The sequence below is a fragment of the Rhineura floridana genome, chromosome 1 (genome assembly GCF_030035675.1).
Source record: "Rhineura floridana isolate rRhiFlo1 chromosome 1, rRhiFlo1.hap2, whole genome shotgun sequence".
Taxonomy (NCBI): domain Eukaryota; kingdom Metazoa; phylum Chordata; class Lepidosauria; order Squamata; family Rhineuridae; genus Rhineura; species Rhineura floridana.
This window is the reverse complement of record NC_084480.1, coordinates 275,254,072-275,277,406: the sequence shown is the minus strand read 5'-3', so window position 1 is coordinate 275,277,406 and position 23,335 is coordinate 275,254,072. Positions and strand designations below refer to the sequence as shown.

Below are 23,335 nucleotides of genomic sequence, written 5' to 3'. Positions count from 1 at the left end.
CCTTCTACTGACTTGGTTGTTCACTTGGAATGCTTATAGCTTGGTGTGGATTTTGCTGCAGGGAACTTCGTAGGAACAGTTCTAACAAATTCAACTGAATGGAAATAGACAACATCAAAAGCCTGTTACAGGACATGTAAAGATTATGAAATAACTTGCATAATGCAATACTTGTATTTTTTAACAAAAATGTAAGTATTTACAAAATAAGATCCAAGTTTTATTGTTAAACATCAAGCAAACCATTCTGCAAAAACTGCATTGTTTTATTTTTGTAATTGAGTTCTTTATTCATTTTTTTAACCCATGTCATACATTTCCCATACTAATATCTCATGATCTGTATTAATATAGGCAGGGGAGTTTGGGGAGCGATGGGGAGTTATCCCACCCTCTCCACTGCTGGGCTCAGCCAGACAGTTCCACCTGGAGCTCCTTGTTTCTGCGAACCTCTGCAGCATGCCTCTCCTACAGGGAAAAAAAATCAAGACAGGAAATGTTGAACATCCACCTTCCTATCCTTCTCCAGAGAGAATGTTAAATGACAACCATATTTGGTTTCATGTATTGTAATGTAGGCAAGGATATAAGATGGCATTTTTAACCAAAAAGAACAGGCATGGCCCTCCAGATGTTGTTGGATTCCAGCTTTCATCAGCCTCAGCCAGCATGGGCAATGATCAGGGGTGATGGGAGTTGTAGTCCACCAAGATCTTGAGGCATACTAACAGCAGGACCTGAGTGCAAGAGCACTCTCCCCTCCTGCGGCTTCCAGCAACTGGTTCCCAATTCCTGAGACAGAACATAACCCATGTTCCTTGGCTACAACAACAAACGATCCCTTCTTCTCATCTTTGGATAGGAAGGAAATAGGGATTGATGATTAAAAAGAAGGTAGGAAGTACCTCATTTGGTTACTAGTACATTGTATATCCCCCTGCCATTTTGAAACTATTCTTCCAAGAACAGAAGAAAAGCAAATGTCACTGGGGGAATTTGGACTAGCCTTTAAGTGTGAAAAAACTATGTTTGGTAGGGAGCAAGATCATGTGTGGTGTCTTTCCTTCAGGTTTACTGGACTTCCAAATGTAAAGTGTTCCGAGAATTTATGTAGGTTAATGACAACATAGACAGTGTCCAAACATGATGTCCAATATGTAGACATGGAGTTGGTGCAGAGCGGCCTTCTCCAACCTGATGCCCCCTCCAGATGTTTTTGGACTACAGCTCCCATAATCCCTGACCACTGCTGACTGGAAGTTGGGAGTCCAGCAACATCTGGAGGGCCCCAAGTTGGGGAAAGCTGGAGGCAAGCCAGGCACAACTGAGAGTGTTTGTGTGTGAGACAGCAAACATGATCCATGCTTCCATACCATGTGGAATCTTCACATGCTTGTCATTTCCTCTGAGTCCATCTAAAAGAAGCTTATGACATCTTTGGGCCATCAAAAACTGTCTTTAGATGAGAGTAAGCTATAAGGCTGAAAGCATGTCTGCTGTCTTTGGTCTCTTTTATACAGCTTTTTGGGAAAGCAGAGTAGAGGGCATTTTCCCTATGTGTGCCCAGCTATCTTTGGGTGATTCTCATTTTACCTTTTGCACTTGGACAGCCTTCCCCAACCTGGTGCCCTCCAGATGTTTTGGGCTGCAACACCCTTGAGTCCTAGCATGCATTTGGGCATACACACCAACATACAGATTACACCTTTTCCCCAATAATCTCAGTTTGATGGTTACCTTCTCCTGGAGGCGTTCAATAAGAGCAGCTAGGTTAGCTTCACGGTTTTCTTTGATCTGTTCCATTTTCAGTACCAGTTTTTCCTCTGCCATTTTGCTGAAATTATTGTTTTCCTCCAAAGCCTTCTGAAGGACCTCTCGTTCATGTTCTCTCTTTTCTGCCAGTTGTTTCAGCACCTGGGCCTCCTGGGACTGTGGAAGGGGGAAAACAAAAGAGATCCAACAATTCGTTTCAAAAAGCATTCAGGCATGGTTGGAAGAAGAAGTGAGCTTCAATTTGTCTAAAGCAGGGAGGAGAACCTGTGCCCTCCAGATGTTGTTGGACTCCAACTCCCATCAGGCCCAGCTGGAATGGGTAATGATCAGGGGTGATGGGAGCTGTAGTCCAACAATGACCAGAGGCAAAGGAGTACAGGGATCTTGTACTTTAAATAGTTGTGTGGAAGAAGGAAGAAGGTACAACTGTGTGCGCGAATGTGGTTTAACAAAATGCAAACTGTGACCAAACAACACAAAATACTGTACAAATATCTCCAATATCTTTACAATATGGAAACTTTCCATGTATCTATGCAAAAGCAGAAGCAATTATAACTTGCTAGTTCCGTTGTTTTATCTCTCTGTGCAGAATTCAAAGTTCAATTCACCCAGAGACAGTGAATAGATGTCTATCAGGAAAGTCCTGAAGATAACTTTCTTGAAAAACTTTTAACTTGAGACCCATATCTGTTTTAGTAATTATGAAGGAGCATAACCATGTTCAATATAATGAGACAATAAATAAACTGTAGGATACTGCATCGAATTCGTCCAGAGTTTCCATGCCGTTTAATACCAGCAAGTGATGAATTAATTGTTTGGCTATAGCTGTGGTCCATACATTGTGGTGCCACAAGATAAATCCAGGTCTTCCAGTATCTTCTATTTTTGAACTGTTGCTAAATGAGCTGCCATTATTAAAAAATATTAGCAGTTCTTAAAATCTGATATTTAGATTTTGACCTTCAAAAACAGTTGACATAAGCAACTGAGGGGTGAACTCAATACATTCTTTCAATTTTTTAATATATTTCTTATTAAACGTTTAACCCAAAATTGTGGCATTACCAGGCACTGCCACCAAAGATGGATGTATGCCCCTCTGTGGCTGCAACCCCACCAACAAATTAGGGAGACATTTAATATCATCATATGGGAAGGTTGCATTGGAGTTCTGAACCACTGGTGCTATACTTTAAGACTGTTTTCTCAGATGTATGCTTTTGCCACCACCATGTGACAAGCTTCCACATTCAAATTCTCTTCTGAATACACCTATTAAGACACATGTGCTCATAGTAGTGTGAGCTTTTTGTCCTTGCAAAGCTTGCCTTTTGTTTGGCATAAAACTAAATAAAACTACTGAGATCCAAACTATTTTGGGTTATAACTTAAACATTCATTTTTATGAATCTAGACTGGGGTAGAAAGGATTTATTTATTGGAAATTGGCTGCACTGATTAACTTCTATGTGGTAAAATACCCAGATGGTGTTTAAGCAGGTTTCGTGTTTACTGTACCCAAAATCAGTCGGTTCAAGTAACAGAGATTTTTTTCATGTACTTGCATGTATTGTATGAAATGCCAGTATGAATGCTTGAGAATTTTTTGAGAATACCTTAGAAACATGGATCCCTGAACAACAGTATTCTTACTGGTGGAACCTCCTCCAAATATTCTGCCCTTCTATTTTTCTGTTAAATGGGATTGTATTTTGATGGGAAGTTATGGCTCTGATTCACCAACTCCCCCTTTCCCTTGCATCCCTGCTATCAGCTCCCACACTTTTCTAGTAGGTTCCCCAACACTCCAGATTAGATTTGGGGGGAGGGCATAAAGAACTGTAGGAGGAAGGGGAATTCTATGGAAATTGCTTCCCCGTTTCTCTGGTGCAAGCCACCATTGGATTAGAGCTGAATATTTTATATTTTGCTCAAGCTATTTTTTTTATAGTGCATTTGTTTACATGATTGCAAATAGTTTTGAAAGTTAACATTCCCTTCATGTCCCAAGGAATTCAAAACCTCAGTATGTCTCAGTGTTTTCTTGTTTAATCTGGCTTCAGATCCAATGAGTTACTGAAAGTTATTTTTCTTAACTAAATGGTTGGATTGTGTTTATAAACCTTGGATACTTTAGCTGTAGCATAATGACTTGATTACAACCAACTAAACATGGCAAAAGTAGTGAACTAGCTTTTAAGTTTTATAAAGCTCTTCTTCATTCTGAGTGTTGTTAAGCAAATTGAAAGAGGAGGAGAGAAAAAAGGAAAAGATTCTGCTGGTGAAAAGATGCTGTTCATGGAAGCACCATCTGCAATCTGGGGCAATCTTAAAATAGTGATTCAGGAAGCGTTAGTTTTTGCAGAGGTGATATTAACTGAATGAAATAAATGTACATTTTTAAAAAGTATATTAATAGCAGCTGTGGGAAAGGCTGAGTAGTTTTTGGGACTGTAGGCGGTAGGGAGAGGAGTTTAATACATCCTCTTCTCCAAAGCTGCTATTTGCATTTCCAGGGAAACTACCATTTGCACCAATGGAACTTCTCCTGAAATACAAAGAGCAGTTTCAGAGAGGTAATTTTTGTCAGGATTGTGGCAGGGAGAGATAGAATTAAACTTCAGGTCCCCACAGTGTATGGTCCCAATGCTCCTCAGGTTACCCCACAGCCATTTAAATTCAAAAATGTGCACTAACTGCATGTACACAAATAGGTGCATCCACTGACCACAAGATTCAGTTTGGACCCAAATTCAGCACTTCATTAAGCAGCCTGATTGACCTTTGACCAATTTGGAGGCTGCCTAGTTTAGCTTGAGAGGGCCTGAGTCCACTTTGCTCTCTCCCCACTTCACCATTTGGAAATTTAAAAAAGACAGCTTCCTCCCTTTCGACAGAAGTGGATGAAATTTGCAGGCATACTCCAGAGTCATTAAAGATTGCCAAATTACAGGCAAATAGGCTCAGGAACGTTTGGGCTAGACACCTCTAAAATGTGATTCACCCCCCAAAAGGAATGGTCTCTACCTTCTAAAAATTTGGGCCAGAATAGGGTGAAATTTGCAGGCAGTGTCACCCCTTCTGAAAGCATGAATCCTGCCAAATTTCAGTGGTTTTGAGATGGATGAAAAAGGAATTATTTAATCTTCCCTAGGGTTTTGTGGGCAATTGCAGACAAGAGAAAGGTGACCATGGATAAGAAACCAGCCAAATTGCAGACAAATAGGTCCAGAAACTTTTGTGTGAGACGTCTTTAAAGTTGATTTGGGGCGGGAAGAACTGAAATGAATTTGTTTTCTGGATAAAAAATAATGATTACAAGGTAGACCTTTCAGTCACAACACAGATCTTCTTTGCGATCTTCCCACTGTTTCAGCTCTACTCTCCCCCATCATCCTTCCCTGGTGTTATGATATTCTTACAGACATAGGGCGGTGTCCATTAATTTGTGCCACGAAGATTTCCACTTGCGCAACAGAACTCCTCCCCCTCCCTTAATTTATTCTGGGGTTTACTCCAACCCTCTGGAGCAGATTTGGGGAGGGTGTGGGGAGGGGGAAACCTGAACCTACAGAAAAAGATTAACAGTGAACATTAGAGCAGTCTTCTAAAATTTTAAAGCCAGCAGCAAAAGAAGAGGCAGTTACCCCCCCCCACCTCATTTTAAGATGATGGTTTGTTTAACTTCAGCATTCACAGACTAGAAAAGGAAATCAGGTGATATTACCCATCTGCTGTAACAGAGAAGATTTTGCCAATGAATGAATGGAAGCTTCTTTTGCATATAATCATTGTGGTGAATGATATTAACCAGTAAAAGACACAAGGCTTTCATCGAATAGCTGACAGCATGAATGTTTAAAAATGTGAACATTATCCCCAGTTCTCTGTGATGTTAAAAAGCAGAGACTTGCCCAATTACATTTCACACAAATGCAAATCTATTAATAGGATCACTTATAATTTCTGCACCATAATCTAAAAACTACTAAGAATATGTATCCCTTTGGAAGATAATTTTTATATTAATGTTCTGATTAAGGAAGATCCTACTGTACATTTCAACTATTTGATTTTAAAACCTTGGAAACTAGTGTAGTAGCCCAGTGATTACAGAAGCTTTCCCCAACCTGGTGCCCTCCAGATGTTTTGGACAACAACTCCCATCAGTGACAGCTATAAAAAACATCTGGAGGACACCAGGCTGCAGAAGGCCGGACTATAGACATCATGCCATTAATTCTATTTTTCATTGACATTTAGAGACATTTTTCGGGAACATATATTTTGATGGGTTGTTTTTGCGATTTCTCATACTTGAAAAGAGAGTGGGGGTAGTAAAATAACAATTACAACAGAAAGAAGAATAATATATATCATCCACCCAACTCTACAGCACTACCATAGCCTCACTTCAGGGTTTAGATGACAAACTAAACTGTGGCTAATCATGCCAGAGGAGAAGAGGACAGGGAAAATAAGCCATGGTTATCTTGACATATGAAGCAGCCCAGCATTAATGGTATCCACAAGTTACATTCAATGAGTATACAATCTATGTACTTGTACACACAAATAGTTGAGGTATACACTTGAACAGTTTTTCACATGCAGTGTTCAAATGTATAGTCTGTGCACCTGTGTACACAATAGTTGAGCTGTACAAAACAAGTACACACTCTTTCAAACAACACTTTCACCTGCATAGGGGCAACTTGTACTTGTGCACAGTGTAAATAAATCTATTGTCTTCAGCTTTCAGGTGTAAACTTAGCATCAGTTAGACACACACAAGTGCTGTTGATTTTAATGGGACACACGCATGAGAAACTAGGTATAAAATTGGGATGCATGAAAAAATTAACTGATCTAGCAATTTCTTGAACATGTAGGGATTCTAATGCATATCCTTTCTATTTAAATGAGTGGTGAAGTGTGCACACATAGGACTCTGTACCAGGATGTCTGTCTCTACAAACGAGTTCTCTGTAGTTTTTTTGAGGGATCCACCCATCGATCCTAGCCACAATTCCAGAAGACCATGAGTAATCGCAGAATAGCCCATCCTGTATCTTCTACTGGGCTTGTAGGATGGAAGGAAGATATTCCATCATGAAGAACCAGGGAGTGTTTGGCTATATTCTTTTATGGAGCCATAGATATGAAAACTTTCCAGTTTGTCTTTGCCTTTGAAAGCCCTAGGCCTTGGTGTCATATTTTCAGAGCCCCACAAATTTGGAATAGCCTGCCAAAATTTGTGGTCATGCTTCTGCCCCTGGGTCTTCTTTCTGACATCATACTGAGCTTTACAGGGCTTCTAAAGCACAGTGCAAGATTAAGTATGTTTCCCTGCCCCCTACCCAGCTCAAGGTTCTGGTGGAGGATTGGGGTTGATACTTGTCATGCTGTGCTTCTGAGATATTAAGAGCATCCCCCAAGCCTGTTGTGACTGCAGGGACAAACTCCCTTTCTTTCGGTTCTGGAGATGGGCAGAGGGCTCATCATACTTTCTAGAGCAGAGAAAGAATGCTTGGCCTAATCAGCATGCCAAGCAGGTGTGTGCAATCCTTACACCTGAATCTTCCAGCGCACTGGCAAACAACACTGTGTCTTCAGAGAATCTGGCTAGGGTCAAACTATGAATCCATAATAACCACATGAACCATTTTAAGCGGATTGCAATTAATTTTCAGGACCCTATAATATTTGTTTTCTAAGATTTAACACAGTGAGTGATAAAAAAGTGTTTAGGCAGAAAGAGAGAGGGACTCTTCACTAGCAAACAAAGATGGCTGAAACGGAGCTTTGATCACCTATGATTGTATTTGATTGCCACTGATGAGTATTGATCACCTATGAGGAGGCAGGAGGTACTTGGAAGAAAGTCTTCCCTTGAGTTCACAGCTGAGCTGAGGTTTGAACTGGGTGCCTCCAGGTTCATGCTGGTACTGGTACACTGTATCACAGGGATAGGGAATTTGCAACCTATAGTTTTTTTATTTTTTATTTAACATAATTTATATACTGCTTGATTGTAACCCCCCCCCACTAAAATTACAGTAGAAGTTCATTATAATACTAGGGTCAGGGGACAAAGGATGCATACACATTATAATGAAAGCTGCATTCTGTAGACATTATTTTACTTGGGGGATGTGGTAATCCCTGTGGTATAGCTGAATCTGTGGCATAGCGAACTGAGTTATAATGAGCTTCCAGTGTATCACTAAAACAGTTAAAAACAAGTAATCAAAACATTCAAAAAACAATTAAAACAACAACAGAGTAAAAAGATTGAAACAGATCAACATCCATGTGCCTGGATAGGCTTGCCTAAACCAAAGCAGGCACCAAAAATAATACAGTGAAGGCATCTGCCTGATGTCAGTAGTTGCTGGACTACAAGTCTCCTCAGCCCTCACCATGGCCATGCTGGCTGGGGCTATTAGAGTGACATAACATCTGGACAGTCACAGGTTCTCCATCCCTGCTATATCAGCACTCTATGTTTAACTTTGTTTTGAAGTGTTGTTGCCTATTCCTGCCTTTTGGGGGCAGTGTTAGAACTCAAAATGACTTTTGTGTAACCTTGAACACAAACTGATTTATCATGACCTATGGTTTCTGATATATAGCTGGTATAGCACAGTGGGGAGGAGAGTCTGGATGGGAGTCCAGAGTCTGTGAGTTCAAATCCCCGCTTGTGTCTCCTGGGTGTCAAGGGCCAGCTAAAGATCACCCCCACAGTGAGTGGCTCAGGGGTTATGTGTCCTGCCACCTGTGCAGCCGTGGGCAAGCTGCATAGTCCCAAGGAGCCCAGTTGCCCCCAAGCTGCGGACGAGGAAGGGGTTGGCTTGTGCAGCTGTGGCAAGCTGAGCAGGCCCTAGCCAGCTGGGAGGACTAGCCTCAGAAGGAGGCAATGGTAAAACCTCTCTGAATACTGCTTACCATGAAAACCCTATTCATAGGGTAGCCATAAGTCGGGATCAACTTGAAGGCAGTCCATTATTATTATGGTTTCTGATGGAAGTGGGCTCTACTCCACAGAAAGCTTATGCTGCTATAAATCTGCGAATCTTAAAGTTGCCACAAGATTCTTCCTTTGAAGAGAGTTTGTACCTTTTCAGACTATGATATATCTTAATTTTGTTACTGATATGTTATGGAAATCCAGTGGGGGTTAAGCAGCCTGTGTGAAGAAATGAATGTGCCGTAGAAGGGCTTCTTGTTAGTATCAGCTCAGACACTTTTTGCTACTGCAACGGCTGGAAAAAGGAGCAGTGCAACTGACACATACATTAGTTGTTGTTGTGTGCCTTCAAGTTGATTTTGACTTATGGCGACCTTATGAATCAGTGACCTCCAATAGCATCTGTCATGAACCACCCTGTTCACATCTTGTAAGTTCAGGTCTGTGGCTTCCTTTATGGAATCAATCCATCTCTTGTTTGGTCTTCCTCTTTTTCTACTCCCTTCTGTTTTCCCCAGCATTATTGTTTTTTCTAGTGAATCATGTCTTCTCATTATGTGTCCAAAGTATGATAACCTCAGCTTCATTATTTTAGCTTCTAGTGATAGTTCTGGTTTAATTTGTTCTAACACCCAATTATTTGTCTTTTTTGCAGTCCATGGTATCCACAAAGCTCTCCTCCAACACTACATTTCAAATGAGTTGATTTTTCTCTTACCCTCTTTTTTCACTGTCCAACTTTCACATCCATACATAGAGATAGGGAATACCAAGGTCTGAATGATCCTGACTTTAGTGTAGAGTGATACACCTTTGCATTTGAGAACCTTTTCTAGTTCTCTCATAGCTGCTCTCCCCAGTCCTAGCCTTCTTCTGATTTTGATTAATGACTGTACCAAGTTCAAGTTCAAGATAATCCTTGACAAGTTCAATGTCCTCGTTGTCAACTTTAAAGTTACATAAATCTTCTGTTGTCATTACTTTAGTCTTCTTGACATTCAGCTGTAGTCCTGCTTTTGTGCTTTCCTCTTTAACTGTCATCAGCATTCGTTTCAAATCATTACTGGTTTCTGCTACTAGTATGGTATCGTCTGCACATCTTAAATTATTGATATTTCTCCCTCCAATTTTCATACCGCCTTCATCATACATACACATACTTACACATACAGACACATGCATACACAGCAGAAAACTTCAGAAACCTGTTTAGAACACTGCATGAAGACAACAGAGGGCTAAAGGCCATTCACCCGATGCTGCTTTTCATTTTAACACTGTGCAGTGCTCTCAGCCAACTGAACAAGCTTGCCCAGTTAAAGGCATAGGAAGAGAAGATATTTGCGAACAGCAGCCATACAATGCTTTAACTGTTGAAATGCATGTTGGAAAAACTCCAGAAGTCGATCAGCTGAACAGGAACAAAGAAAGTTGCCTTACACTAAGTCAGACCATAGTCCATCTAGCTTAATATTGTCAACACTGACCACCAGCAGCTCTCTGGGAGCCTCTCTTTAGGCTGGAATCTTTTCCTAGCCCTGCCTGGAAGATGCCAGACCTTCAACTTGGGACGTTTCACATGCAATGCATGTAATCTACCACTGAGCCATGGCCCCTCCGCAGTGAGACAGCCAAGTGTTTGGCTATTCTTGACAAATCCATCTGTTTTCAGACACAGAATATACATACCTGCAAACAAAGCAACCCTTTGATTCAACTTGGAGCATCCACAAAGATAAGCATGAAGAAAAATGATGAAGAATCACATCTTTCTTAACATCCACTGAAGAGAGGGGGGGCTCTAGCTCAGTGGAAGAGCACGCAGAAGGCCCCGGGTTCAATCACCATAATCTCCAGATAGGGCTGGGAGGGACCCCTGCCTGAAACCCATGAGAGCCACTGCCAATCAGTGTAGACAATACTGAGCTGGATGGACCAATGGTCTGACTCAGTATAAGGCAGCTTCCTAGGTACCTCTGTAGAACATGCAATGCATAGCTTGCAAGAAGTGCGTTACCATTTCTGATGCTAATATTATTGATTAGAAGTAGATTAACTGAAACGGATTCCTTCTCCCCCTTCTGCCTACTAGTTTTGCTCCTAAAGTAAGTGGTTAGATACCTTTCTCCTTTCCTCTGCAGCTTCTAGCTTTTTCTGGATCTCCTCAAGGGACAAATCTTTCTTCTTTGGAGAAGCTAAAGTTCGTGGTGCTTCTGAGACTGGAGAAGGTGGCTTCAAGATCAGCTCAAAAGCTTGGCCAGAGGCACGTTTGTTGATCTGTTTAACTTCCATATCTGTGAAGGAAAAGTTATAAATCTTTAAACCAAATATTGCGCCAGTAATCTGTACTGATGAAAGTGGTTTGCTCATAGCCGTGGCAGCTGGTGGACTTGGTAGGTTTGCCTGGGCAGGGCCCAAGCGCTCACATGGGCCCTAATAATCACTCCCTCACTATTTAAGACGCAGGGGAGTGAAACAGTAGGTATATTAATTTGTGTCTGATATGATAGTTTTGTTCCTGGATAAAACATGGGGGAGCTATTTGTGATTACAACATTTTGTTACCGCCCATTACTTCAGAGACGTATCTAGGAACAATTAGGAATTATCTTTATAAATAGCACTGGAAAGAAATCCCAAGTGCCTAAAAATTGAGTGCTTGATACTTTTTCCATCCCTGTAAGATTTTGAGTCTGGAACTGATCTTCAAAGTCTTTAAGGTGGCATCATAGAGCCATTGTTGCCTATGGAACACAGTCTTTCTCCCCTCCCTCTCCTGCTATAGTCTCAGAACAAATGGGTTTTGTAGGTATTTGAAGCACTATGCAGGAGGGTAGTCTTCCAGGTGGGTGTTAGACCCCTTACTTTTTTGGGATCAGGGTCCCTATATTTCCAGCATCTTTTCCTGCTGATTGGGTTCCTGCTGAGAAGACTCTCCTCAGTAGCTAACACACTCCCCTTTCATGCTGATTGGCTCCCAGGGACATCTGTTGTTGTGGGAGAAGGTATGTGCTGGAAGGACTGAGGAGCGTCGAGATGACAACAGAGAGTAAGCAAGCAAGCAAGGGAAAGTGGAAAAGAAGGGAGGAGATAACTTGGGATGAAGGGGGCTTTCTCTGTCTCTGTCTCTGTCTGTTGCACGGCCTCTAGTTTGATTGTTGGTTTGTTAACAAGGATCTTATTCTCAGCCCAGTGGGAAAAAAGGGAGGGAGGAAGGGGGGTAGTTTTGTTCTAGCCCAAAGCCAGTAATAGTGGGGAGGGGGGAGAAGGGAAAGCGAGAAAAAAAATATGTTGGGGGAAGACACACACACACACACACACAATCATATTAATTTGCATTTCACCTTACCATGAACAACAGATATGCATTGTTCATGGTAAGATGAAATGCAAATTAATATGACTTGTGTATGTGTGTGTGTGGTGCTGCCAACACTAGAGGTTAGGACCAGGAATATTCATGCTTAAGCTTCCTCCTAAAACTCATAAGCTCTGCCCAAATGCACTTACTCTGAGTCTCAGTATGACAACCAAGAAAGGAAACTCAGCAGAGGAAGTTCCTTACCTTACAGCATCTTAGTACATTTGCCATGTACATGCACAGAAAATAGATCTAGCTGTTAAGGTAACACATGGAGATCTGCATTGATCATTGCAATGCATCAGTAAGGGAAACTACACCAAAAAAAGTAAGAGACTGAAAGCTCATTTTACTGTATAATCTTAGAAGGTTGTATAATCTTAGAGTGGCTTAGTGTAGGGGGGAGTGGTGTGGTGTGACTATCATGAAGGGACCCCGCACTTCTGAATTTGCCACTACAGTACTGGCACTACATAAACTTGAAAAACTCATTTGGCCAGAAACCATAGCAAGAAGGGGAAAAATACATCAATGTGTGTACCACAGACAATGATGGCTCTTCAAGTCTAAACAGCTAGCATAGTCTCACAATGCAAGAATCAAGAATTAGTAAGGCTATTCAAAAAGTGAAACTGAAGGCTGGGAACAGTCAAGTAAGTTTTCTTGGTAGGATTTGTCTCATACAAATCCACATAAAAGAGAGTTAACTGGATCCCAGTTCCAGACTGGAGGATGGGGTTGGGGAATGAATGAGTCTAGCATTTGGACACACTGTTTTTTGAGAAGGTCCTGATTAGGGTTGCCACGTCACTGGTTTTCACCCAGAGACTCCAGTTTTCAGGGGGGGTCCCCGGGTCTCTGAGTGAGTCACCTGGATCTCCAGACTCTTAGCTTTCATCTAAAAAAAAAAGGTTTCTAGGTGGTCTGGTTCAAAAGATATAAACCAAAATGTCGCCCCCCCTGCAACTTCTAGTAGTACAGACTGCTCTTATCCCTATCCTTTCAGGTTCTTAGCCAGTAAGTAAAGTCAGGGTTGTGACTGACAAGATTTGTTGACCCCCCCAGGCAATACCTAAACCCCATTTCATGTTCGTTTCCTTTTCCTGCTTGTCTCACATCAGGAATTCAGTAAATATATAGCTTTCAGCAGCATAAAGAGTACTTTCTCTGTACAGGATTGGGACTTGCTTCTGAGTAAACATGCATAGGATTGCACTACAGTAGAAGATCACAGCAGGATCTTGGTGGGCATACACAGTAAACAACTTTAGTTATAATTATAATAAAAGTACATGCAGGTTTTTTTAATTACTTGCAAAAATGGCATATTATACATTTTATCTTTCAAATAATTTTTGAACAGAAGTTTTAAAAAGTGTACATGTTGCAGTGTTATCCTTTTCTAATAAAGGAGTCAAACAAGTTTAAATATTACTGGACTGTTAAAGAGGGCAGTTTATTATTCATAACCTGTTTTGAAAACCTTCCTAATATGAAGCTTTTCTGGGAGTAAAGCTGCAATGCTAATTCCACATACCTGGGAGTTAACCCCATTGAATTCAATAGGACTTATTTCTGAGTAGACATGTTTAGGATTGTGCTGAAAATCAGTGGGACTTTTGAGTGAACATAGAAAAGAATTGTGTTGTAAATCTTTCTCTCCCCCTCTGATCCTTTTTTTAGAAAGCAGCTAGGTAAGGCTTATTTAGGTGTCACTGCTTTTATTTGACAGGAAACCAATAGTTCTTTTTAAAAAAATGTTCTGCAGTGATCAACTGGTTTTGACAATAAACTATGAAAATGTAAAACTATGATGTAGTTTTACATGTTCAGTATGTGTGTATATGGAACATTTCCAACAACCCTGTGAGGTAGAGTTGGAAACCAAGGCAGCTCACATCAAGAAATAAAGCCATTTAAAATCCAATAACCATAAAACAAGTACAAAACAATTGCAAAACAGCTTAAAATTGCATGGTTCTGAATTTTGGATTGGGTGAGTGAAGTTCCTTGTCACTGAATTGCAGTCCTGTGCATGCTTCCCTGTCTGAGTAAGCCCCATTGAATACATTGGGACTTCCTTCTGAGTAAACATGAATAGGATTGTACTATAAATATCTTTACAGGTTGTGTAAATAATAAGCATCTTTAACATTAATGCTTATATAATATTTCTTCATACTTTGTCTGGATATGTATCTGATTTCACACTATGGTTGTAAATTATTGACAAATTATTATTTCCTCTACATTTTAAGTGTGCCCTTCTTCCTTGGGGTGGTCATGGCTCCCCTCTGTTGTTTTCACCCTGAGGGGCAGATTATGCTGAGAGATGGTGTGTAGCACATGGTCACCCAGTAAACTTTGTAACTTATTTCCATTTTAAAATGTAATTAAAATGATTTATATTCAGGCAAAGTTTATGTAGTAATGCAGATCCACATAATACAGTTAAAGCACATCCAACTCACATTTAAGTACATGACTTACCCCAAGGAATCCTGGGAAGTGTAGTTTTCCCCTCACAGTTATAGTTCCCACCACCCTTAACAAACTACAGTTCCCATGATTCTGTGGTGGGATTCATGTGCTTCAAATATATGTTGAATGTGCTTTAAATGTATAGTGTGGATCTGCCCTAGTATGCTGTGCATTCATTAGTGAATTGAAAAGAACAATTTTAAAATACACTTTTTAAAATAGGGCTGTAGCTCAGTGGTAGTGCACATGCTTTGCATGCAAAACTCCAAATTCAATCTCTCAAAGAGACGATTGCCTGGAAGACTGGAGAGCCAATGCTAGTCCATGTAATCAGTACTGAGTCAGATGGTATCAAATGGCCTGACTCGGCATAAGGCAGATTCCTTTGGGTCTAAAAATGGAAAGAGACCCAAGGACCACAGTGACTCAGAAATTTATTTACAACATTTGTAAATGCTCCAAGTTTTCCTGGATGAATTGGATTATCTAGACCCTTTTCAATCAGGCTTCAGGCCTGGTCATGGGACAGAGACTGCCTTGATCGCCCTGCTTGATGACCTACGCTGTGCATCCCTGTTGGTGCTGCAGGACCTCTTGGCGGCCTTCGATACGATTGACCATGGTATCCTTCTGGGCCGTCTAGCTGGGATGGGATTGGGAGGCACTGTTTTACGGTGGCTCTGGTCCTACCTGACGGACAGGACCCAGAAAGTGGTGCTGCGAGACTACTGCTCGACCCTCTGGCCGTTGGCCTGTGGGGTACCACAGGTTTCCATTTTGTCTCCCATGCTCTTTAACATTTATATGAAACCACTGGGAGAGGTCATCAGGAGATTTGGAGTACAATGTCATCAATATGCTGATGACACTCAACTCTATCTCTCCCTACCACCTGATTGCAGGGAGGGAGTGCTCATCCTAAAGTGGCGCCTGGAGGCTGTGAAGGGCTGGATGTGGGCTAACAAACTGAAACTTAATCCAGACAAGACAGAAGTACTGCTGGTCAAGGGAAAAACTGCACCAGGGACGGGGCTGCAACCTGTTCTGGATGGGGTTGCACTCCCCTTGAAGGAGCAGGTCCGCAGTTTGGGAGTCCTCCTGGATCCTGCCCTGCTGCTTGAATATTAGGTGGCTGCAGTAGCCAGGAGTGCTTTTGGCCAACTCAAACTGGTCTACCAGCTGCGTCCATTCCTGGAGGCTTGGCCACAGTGACACATGCATTGGTGACATCGAGGCTTGATTACTGTAACACACTCTATGTGCGGCTGCCTTTGAAAACGGTTCGGAAATTACAGTTGGTTCCAAATGCAGCAGCCAGAATGTTAACTGGAGCACAGTGCAGGGAGCATATCACCCCTGTGCTTTATTGACTCCACTGGCTCCCATTTTGCTTCCAGGCCCAATTCAAAGTGCTGGTTCTGATCTTTAAAGCCCTAAATGGCCTTGGACCAATGTACCTGAGAGACTGCTTACGCCCATATGTACCTGTCTGGGATTTAAGATCATCTGCCTGTGGTCTCCTCTACGTGCCTGGAGTGAAAAACGTTAAACTGACAGGCATGTGGGAGAGAGCTTTTTCAGCTGTGGCCCCAAGCTTTGGAACACCCTACCCCAAGAAGTCCGCTCTGCTCCCTCCCTGTTGGTTTTCCGGAGACTTTTGAAAACAATCTTGTTCCAGAGATCCTTTGGGAGGGACTGAAGGTAGAGCCTGACACTGATTTTATGCCTTCTACGTTAAATTTTACCCTTGTAGTCCCCTTTAGTACCACTCCCTATATGTGTGTGTATGTATAGTATTTTATGTATTTTAATTGTATTTTAATTTATTTTAATGTTTTTGTGATTTTATTGTTTACAATTTTATTATGTATGTGTTTGATTTTATTTTTGTAAGCCACCCTGAGTGCCCTATTATAGGGTGGAAGGGCGGGATAGAAATATTTTAAATAAATAAATAAACAAACATTTATATACCACTTTATTGTAAAAAACCTCACAGCAGCTTACAGAAGAAATTAAAACAATAAAATTGGCAAAAATAGTTAAAGACAAGTATTTAAAAACATTCAAAATAATAAAACCAACAATGAGTTAAAAAGATAAAAAACATAATAGCTTCTACATGCCTGGGTAGGCTTGCCTAAACAAAAGTGTTTTTAGCAGGCGCCAAAATGAGTACAATGAAGGTGCCTGCCTAATGTCAATAGGCAGGGAGTTGCAAAGCATAGGTGCTGCCACACTAAAGGATCAATTTCTTACAAGAGCAGAACAAGTACTATGTGGAACCAGTAACATGGAAGGCACACCTTGATCTTGGCCTAGTAGCGAATTGGCAACCAGTGCAGGTTTCAGAGCAGAGTTATTATGTGCTGATAGGGTCTCACTCATGTCAACAACCATGCCACAGCATTCTGCGCTAACTGTAGCCCCGGGTCAGGTTGTGCTGCATAGGGATTTCTGTGAACTTGGTTGACTGGCTGCCAGGATTTTCTTTAGTTTAGGTTAGGAATCCTGACTGGTTGTGGGATACTGAATTTTCTGTCTTACTCATAGGACTCTTGTTGTGATTGGTATGGTATTGCTTTTAAGAAAACATCACTGTCTTTCCTTTTCATTTTTCTATTTGCATTTCATTTACCTCTTACCTTACTCCCTTACACCAATAGAAGCAACAACAGTGGTTCCGTGTGGTCAGTTCAACCACCTTAAACCCATTGATGATGCACCTTGTTATTTGAATGATGGTTTGTTTCTTGCCCAGTAGTGATAAGAGAGAATTCACATACTGGGAAGTGTGGCTTCAACTGCTATTGTTCCCAATCTACTGCCTGTGATGGTAGACCAAACTATATGTGTTTTTTCTTTGTCAATTATTACTCACTGGAATTGGGTTAGCAGCCCACAGAGTAGGCAGGAAAGAGTAGAGAATCTTCTTAACTCTTACCCATTTCTCAAACATCTCTCTACAGTGAAGGGTCAGGTCTGTAAAGAAGTTTGGAGCAGCCAGTTTGAAAGGTAGGCAGGGCATTCCAGGCAGGGAGTTGCTAACCCTGCTTTGATATGGATATCGTTGCAGAGGATCCCTAGTCAAGCCGTACCAACATCACAATCCCAACAATATGTACTCACAAGTAAGTCCTGTTGAATTCTACGGGGCTTAGTCCCTTAGTAAGTGTGTTTAGAATTGCAGCCTTCGGGGACATCCATCTTTACTCCTGAGTGCTCCCATCTAACATCTGCACTAGCTTTTCTTCCTACAATAGCCTTCTGCTGACTGGCCTGGCCTGATGGCACTTAAGCCCTTATTGCCAGAAGCAAGTAGGCTAGATTAAATGTCCCTTACCCAGGCTCTCTAAGCAGGTGAGAAGGAATGGTCCAGTCTCTTCATCTGGACCTGGAAACACCCTCATTTAGCTAAGATTTCTATCTTAATTTCCAATCAGAGATTTTTTTTGTTTGAGCGGTATGCTGTAAGCAACTGTGCTTGATGCTTAATGTATCGAGCTTAATGACATCACTAGGGCCCACCCCTATGACATCACTAGGGCCCGCCCCTGAAATCTCAGGGTTTGGAATGCTTCTGACCTGGCAACCCTAGTCCTGATGGATGCTACACATGAAAGGGCCCTTGCTGAGAAAAGGACCATGGCTCCAGCATCAGTGATCTGTTTACCATGAATTGATTATAAATGAAAAGCAGTCTTGTTCTCTTATCCCTTCCTTCTTATTAAGGCCATGCAATGAAAGTGGGGTTCATCTGTACAATAATGTAGTGCTTAATTACAATTTTAGTAGAACAGAATCTAATTCATTAATTGAGCACTGAATGCCTTTGATTAAAAAAAGGTTGCTTATGCATAAATGAAAACAATGGAAGTTAAAACACGATTCAGAACAATAAAATTCAATAGCAAAAACAGTCAGAAGCCACAAGCAGTGTCTCAAAGTCAGAGTAATTATATTTGGGAAGGAGGAGCTATTTCCAGTTGTCCATATATGGAAGATAAAAGCTAAGAATGCATGACTTGTTTCAATAGAGAAAGAAAAAGAATACTAACTCTTAAGACTGCAGATCTTTGGAATACAATCTACCAAGAATGCACTTAGACCACCAGCACTAAAAACATCCGTATTTTTAACATTATTGATAGGAGCATAGGGTGGAAGACACTAAAGCCCACCAAGTGAATTAGCAGAGGCAAGATTCAAATTTAAAGAGCAACTGGGTGTAGGGGAAAGGCAAGCAAAACAAGCTGGTGCAGCAAAACACACACATAGAGGCAGGCTGACATTTCTTCTCTCAGTTGTCTCCCCAATCCATTCCCCAAAATAAATGCAAATACAAAAAATCCTCATATTTATTATAAAAAACAAGACTGAGACTTACACTGTGTTCAGTGTTTCTCCCTCTCTTTAAATATACTAAGCTGTAAAGCTGCTCCTGAAAGTACCAACCACTCCATTCCACCTGCTGCCTGAGAAGAACATGGTTAAACTGTGAGGAGGCGTGGCCTTCAGGAAACAGCTCTGAGGATGCTTGTGATGTTCCTGCTTGTAGGGTAAATATGGTAAGTGCTGTTTATATAGAAGACATATGGTAAGTGGAGTGAAAGAGGAGGGGGGAGTACATGAGCAGTAGAATGCTGGATGATTGGCTGAGCGTTTGAATGGCTGGGAGTATAAATGGAAGAATGACAGTTGAATCTGGGTGGATGTTGGGAGTGTGGAGAAAGAGGTGTTTGAGGGTGGATGTTGGGAGTGTGGAGAAAGAGGTGTTTGAGGGTGGAGGTCAGGAGTGTGGAGAAAGAGGGAGTTGGAGTTCTGATTAATAATAAGTCAAGTACAAAACAGGGATAGATGAAACCATACGCTTGTGAAACATTCTAAAACTAATCTTGTTATTTCTGATATTTAATAAATACTTATTTGGTTTACCAAAGGCCTGATCCTTGGCTGGGGGATATACATACCAGAAGGGAGGGCAAGGTAATTACCAAAGCTGAACAGAAACAGTATCTAATGGTGGCAGCGGTGAAGGGAGGAATAATAACAATTCAAGTATCCAGAGCAACCCAGAGTTGTATGTGTTATCTATAAAGATACAAGGGGGTTGGGAACAGCATAAGCACGCAGTCACAAAAGTAACCAGCTAGAGAGAGACTCAGGCAAAGTCTCTGGGAGTATTGGTTATAGGATGTGACTGGTGGTGCTGCCTAGCAGGGGGATCTAGTGAGATCTGTGCTAGAGCGGAGTGAGAAACCATAAAAAGGACGGTCCGGACTGGTGGTATCCCTGGTGGTGCCTAGTGAAAGGCAGTAGCCACAAGCAGGTGGGAACCTGACAGGGAGAACCAGGGGAGAACGTCACAATGCTCAGAACCAATATACGATTTTGATTATACAGCCACAGGAGTGGCTGTATACTATAGCCAGTATGGATTTTTCACATTCTGCCATGAAAAATTGAAAATATCCCCCGTGCCATTCTGTTGCTTCCCATAAGCTCATTTCAAAACAAAATCTTAAAAGACATAGTCCTGAATTCAGAAATGTTTACTTTATAACCCTTTAAGTTTCATGGTGATACACAAAACACTCAGAGAGAATCTAGAGTTCAAAGTGTAAAACAAGAGAAAAAAATCCAGACCTCTGTTGGATGTTTTTCTGTTAGTGGTCTCATAATTTGTTGAAATTAATTAAAAATCAGCCAAGTTCACAGAGTACCTTGCCCCATACTCTGACCACCTTCTGCAGTTTAAAAGTTAAAAAACTACATGGCTGATTTTAAATTAATTTAAGAAAGTTAACATTGGAGACTATGATAGTGCAGGCATACTCAGTAAGAACCAACTGTCAGTGTTCTGAAAGCCAGGACTCGCAGCTATTTGGCTTGGTTAATCAGGGGGCCACACCCATTCCAGACATTTATTCCTCATTAAAGAACCATGGCTTCCCCCAAAGAATCTTGGGAAGTATAATTTGTGAAGGCTGAGACAGGTTAGGAGATTCCTTTTCCCCTGACTCCAGTGGCCAGAGTGATTTAACAGTCAGCCTCTCTTCTGGTAATTGTAGCATTGTGAAGGAAATATGCTGTATCCGAACAACTCTCAGCCCCCTTCACAAACTACACTTTCCATGATTCTTTGGGGGAAGTCATGACTACCTAAAGTGGAATAAATGTCTGGTGTGGATGTGTCCAGGGACAACTTTGATTTCAATTTGAGTGGGAGACTACATGTGTCTGCTGCAGAATAAAAAGGTGAGGGAGACCCCCCCAAAATAATAATACTGCCAATGTTTTCCTTTTGGAAAGGAAAGGGGCTTTCCCTCTGCCCAGTGCCCACCCACCCAATCTCCTTCCCTCCCCCCTCCCCAGGTCAATTCCACCAACTCTAAACATGATTGTACAAGAGTAAATCCCATTGAATGCAATATGCATGCAAATGCTCCCCTCCTCCTCTCTCCAATCCCCTCCCTCCTGCTCCTTCCCCCTCCCACCCCTCCCCATCCCCTTCCAATCCCCTCCCCTCCCCCATTCCCTCCCCTCCCCCTTCTTCCTCCCCTTCCACTCCCCCCTCCCCTCCCCCCCTCCCCTCCCCCCTCCCCTCCCCCCTCCCCTCCCCCCTGTGGTCAGTTTCACCTATCCTAAGCATAATTGCAAAGGAGTAAATACCATTGAACTCAATTCCTCCTCCCCATGTTGTCAGTTTCATCTATTCTACGCATGATTGCATGGCAGTAAATCCCACTGAACTCAATAAGCCTGCAAATGATCAATCCATTCTCAGCAAACTTGCACAAGATCCCATTTCTTACCTCCTGGACTAAAAAGCAGGAAAATTCACTAATAGGCAAAAAACCTTGCAGTTTAAGAATGTACCTATAGCCAACAGATATTTCTATCAAACTTTAAAAAGCAGGGAAATTGGGCAGCTATAGTGAATGCACCAGGGGAGCAGGAGACCTGACCTCCTCTCTGAGATATTGGACTGCCCTACAAATTTGTCAAAATGCAAACACCAGTTGGGTTGGTCTTTCACAGTCCAATCCACTTCCTGTGTAGCTTGGAAGAATTTGGTAACATGTGCCTCTGAGCATATGTGAGTGGTGGCAACACCTGCAATCAGCCTAAATAACTGAAACAAGACATGTGCTGTGGTGTGCTGATATTGCTTTAGCAGGGAGGAAGCAACAATATTAAGACAGTTCACAGCTTTTGGGGCTGCTACAAAAATTAGAGACAATGTGGTATATAAAGGATTGGGTGGCTTCTCTAATTTTAAAAATAAGATTTCATGTGGCTGGCAGTGATGGTGCCAGGCATGACTGGGCCCTTGGGCACCAGCCTGACCTGGGCCCGTGGTGCCTATCCGTGCACCCCACCTACCTTGTCTCTCATTGTCATGTGAATGATGTGTGAGCATAGTGCACCTGTCTGCCATCAACCAAGATGGCCATCATCCCCTTAGTTTATGGCAGGCATGCGTACATAGCACACACCGCATTCTCAGGGAAAGGAGAGGTACATGAGATGTGTGTGCGAGCTTACTGAAGCCCATGCTGACTGTACTGGGGGGTGCCTGGGAGCTCTCTCTCTGTGATCCATGGCAGGGTTGGGACCTGATGCTGCTATGTATTGTGCAACGGGAGCACTACCTCACCACCCTAAGGAGGGCCCCTTCAGGGCCCCTCTGGGCTATGGAGCCCTCGGCTAGGGCCCAACCTAGCTGTCATCTGGCTCTGGCAGTGGAGCAACAATGACATAAGTCAAGGATATAGACCTGTAGTAGCGCTTTGGATGCCTAGCCATAACTTTTTAGAGTCAGCTTGGCAGTTATACTCTGTTTATGAAATCTAAAGAGAATTGAATGTACAATGAAGCAAAGGAGTATCTGCAAGAAGGGCAGGAAACTGCTTATGTTTTAAAGTTGAAGATATAGATATGAAAGCTGTAGTAGGATGAAGCTAGAAGACTTTTGCATAGGACAAGAGAATAGGAACTGATTCAGTGCTGAAGTGGCTATTTATAAAGTGCCCACTTGATATATATTTCCCATATTGATAAACATACATGTGTTGATTCTACATTTTAGGGAGATTTATGCTTTAGGAGAAAATATTGAAAAGTTGGTATTAAAAATGTTGTTTTCCTCCAGCTGCTGTCATCCACCAAAGCTGTATCATTAAGCATGCAGTGTATGCAAACTTGGAAATAATTAATATATAGTGGAGATTTTGCAATTAAATAAAATAATATTTTAAAAGCTGTTTTGTATTATCTGAGACTTATAAAGCTGATTACAGCCCAGATTATATATGTATTGAATTTATATTGAATTGAATTTATATATTTTGGTTTAAAATTTGTGGTGAACTGGCTTCTTTCAGGATGGTAATAAGATTAAACAGACATTGAGATAAAGCAGGACTTGCTTACGCAGCACCTGTGGACACCAGTGTGCTTGCCAGTACCTCCTATGGCACCTGCCAAAGGTGCCAGTAAATATCTTCTCAAAAATCTGCACTGCACAAGAGACTATTAGCTCTTTCTGTTCAGATCCTATTGGCACTGGCTCAGCTTCTCTTACATTACATGCCCCCCTTAAACAGATAAAAGAAAGTTCTATTTCATGCAGTGCATAGTTAAGCTGTGGAACTTGCTCCCAGAGGAGGCAGTGATGGCCACCAACTTGAAGGGCTTTAAAACAATATTAGACAAATTAATGGAAGATAAGGGTATCAAAG

The 23,335-nt window shown here is 41.7% G+C and overlaps 1 protein-coding gene across 2 annotated transcripts in view; it reads right to left on the bottom strand.

The window, feature by feature from the left end:
* Positions 1 to 324: 324 nt before the first annotated feature.
* Positions 325 to 23,335, bottom strand: part of STMN2 (stathmin 2) — a 57,091-nt gene continuing 34,080 nt past the window's right edge. Inside the window, exons 1-4 of one of the 2 annotated variants that reach the window (XM_061606471.1) lie at positions 18,979 to 19,063; positions 10,871 to 11,043; positions 1,738 to 1,929; positions 325 to 468 (exon numbers count right to left, since the gene is read on the bottom strand). In XM_061606471.1, coding sequence (XP_061462455.1) covers positions 409 to 468; positions 1,738 to 1,929; positions 10,871 to 11,041 — 423 coding nt within the window. In that variant the 5' untranslated portion in view covers positions 11,042 to 11,043; positions 18,979 to 19,063 and the 3' untranslated portion in view covers positions 325 to 408. Of the gene's footprint in view, positions 469 to 1,737; positions 1,930 to 10,870; positions 11,044 to 18,978; positions 19,064 to 23,335 lie in introns of those variants that run through there. The other variant, XM_061606385.1, reaches the window with a different exon arrangement.